At 44.9% G+C, this 2,189-nt stretch overlaps 2 protein-coding genes across 2 annotated transcripts in view; one reads left to right on the forward strand and one right to left on the reverse strand.

Moving 5' to 3' along the window:
• The window catches only part of FGGY (FGGY carbohydrate kinase domain containing), a 327,463-nt gene that overhangs the window by 308,410 nt on the left and 16,864 nt on the right, over positions 1 to 2,189 (reverse strand). The gene's annotated exons all lie outside the window — the stretch shown is intronic.
• On the forward strand, positions 7 to 1,616 carry JUN (Jun proto-oncogene, AP-1 transcription factor subunit). The gene has a single exon (XM_009636238.2). It carries the CDS (start codon positions 48 to 50, stop codon positions 990 to 992), a length of 945 nt encoding a protein of 314 aa, XP_009634533.1. The 5' UTR covers positions 7 to 47; the 3' UTR covers positions 993 to 1,616.

Consider the following 2,189-nt stretch of genomic DNA (forward strand, 5'->3'; position numbering starts at 1 on the left):
TCTCCGCGCTGCCGCAGCTCCCGGCGCCACTCCGCGGACTCTGTTCTATGAGTGCAAAGATGGAGCCTACTTTCTACGAGGATGCCCTGAACGCCAGGTTCGTGCCGCCGGAGAGCGGCGGGTATGGATATAATAACGCCAAAGTGCTGAAGCAGAACATGACGCTGAACCTGTCCGACCCATCCAGCAACCTGAAGCCGCACCTGAGGAACAAGAACGCCGACATCCTCACCTCCCCCGATGTGGGACTCCTGAAACTGGCCTCCCCCGAACTGGAGCGGCTCATCATCCAGTCCAGCAACGGGTTAATCACCACCACGCCGACCCCGACGCAGTTCCTCTGCCCCAAAAACGTTACCGACGAGCAGGAGGGGTTCGCGGAAGGCTTTGTGAGAGCCCTGGCGGAACTGCACAACCAGAACACCATGCCCAGCGTTACCTCTGCCGCTCAACCTGTTAACAGTGGCATGGCACCTGTGTCCTCCATGGCTGGCAACAGTAGTTTCAATACGAATTTGCACAGCGAGCCCCCGGTGTACGCCAATCTCAGCAACTTCAACCCCAACGCACTCAACTCCGCGCCTAACTACAACACAAACAACATGGGCTATGCACCTCAGCATCACATAAACCCCCAGATGCCCGTGCAGCACCCCAGGCTTCAGGCTTTGAAAGAAGAGCCTCAGACTGTACCTGAAATGCCAGGGGAAACTCCTCCCCTGTCCCCTATTGACATGGAGTCGCAGGAGAGAATCAAAGCTGAGAGAAAACGCATGAGAAACAGAATTGCGGCATCCAAATGCCGGAAAAGGAAGTTGGAAAGGATTGCCAGGTTGGAAGAAAAAGTGAAAACTTTGAAAGCCCAGAACTCAGAGCTGGCATCCACTGCCAACATGCTCAGAGAACAGGTTGCACAGCTTAAGCAGAAGGTCATGAACCATGTCAACAGCGGGTGCCAGCTAATGCTAACACAGCAGTTGCAAACGTTTTGAAGAGACTGTCGTAAATGAGAACTGTGATATTGTGGTATAACTAAAACAACCAACCAAACGTGGCAGGTGCATAAAGCTAATGGTAAAAGCTGAAAGGCTGAGTCCTGCCTGTGCTCTGCAAAGCGCATGTGTGGAAAGACTGGCAAGCCTTCAGCTTGAGTTAGTGGTGAAGTGGCCAGCACCACTCCGAGAAGTGCTGTTCCTGCTCAGATGAGATGTCAGATCTTCGTTTAACATTGACCAAGACCTGCATGGACCTAACATTCGATGATCATTCAGTATTAAAGGTTAAACTGCAATAGAAACTGTAGATTGCTTTATGTAGTATTCCTTAAGAAAAAAAAAGTGGGAGGGAGGTTTGTGGGAGGCTGATAAACAAAAAAGAACTATTCTGCCTGCCTTCAAGTAAATTGTGTATGTACATATCTTTTTTTATTTTATTTTATGAAAGTTGATTAATGTCAATAAACTACTTCATGACTTTGTAAGTTATTTTTATGTTGTTTATTTGGGCACTGCCCAGTATTGTTTGTAAATAAGAGGCTTTTTTTTTTTTTAGCACTCTGAGTTTACCATTTGTAATAAAGTATAATTTTTTAATGTTTCTGTTTCTGGAAAAATTCTAGAAGGTTCTATTATATTTAAGAAAAATAAAATAATTAAAATGCATTTCCCCCCTCACACTTTTTTTTTTTTGCTAGTACCTGAGTTGGGAAAATGCTCTTTATGCTGAACTCTAAGGGGTAGGGATTATGTTAAACGTACTCTGTACCTACAGGCATGTCCTGGAGAATGTGTGTAAAGGAGAGGGAGAAACTAGCTCTTGATCACTAAGCTAATACAACTTTTTCAGTTGTCCTGAAGTTGTAATCCTCAGTCGTAACCTAGCTTGCCTGCTGTATGCTTGTGGCCCAGCTCAGACAGCTAACTTCAAGCAGGTTGTAGAGGGGTAGAAAGCCAGTGTATGAAATTGCTCTGTAACTGGAGCAACTAGCTACTTGATTTGCCATGCTTTTTATTAAATTAATGCTGTTGAGAAGATAAGGAAAGCAGTTGCATTAAAAAAAAAAAATGCAGTAGGCTTCAAAACCAGAAGCATTCACCTTTATTCCTGTGTTCCTTCCTAGGTAGAAGGTGATACTTGTTTGTTAATGTTTATGAAAATGTTGGTTTCAACAGTAAAATAATTTTCTAACT

Source organism: Egretta garzetta, unplaced genomic scaffold, assembly GCF_000687185.1.
Source record: "Egretta garzetta isolate BGI_Z169 unplaced genomic scaffold, ASM68718v1 scaffold163, whole genome shotgun sequence".
Lineage (NCBI taxonomy): Eukaryota > Metazoa > Chordata > Aves > Pelecaniformes > Ardeidae > Egretta > Egretta garzetta.

Coding starts and splice junctions, on each gene's coding strand:
- JUN (XM_009636238.2), top strand. CDS start 48: ATGAGTGCAAAGATGGAGCCTACTTTCTACGAGGATGCCCTGAACGCC.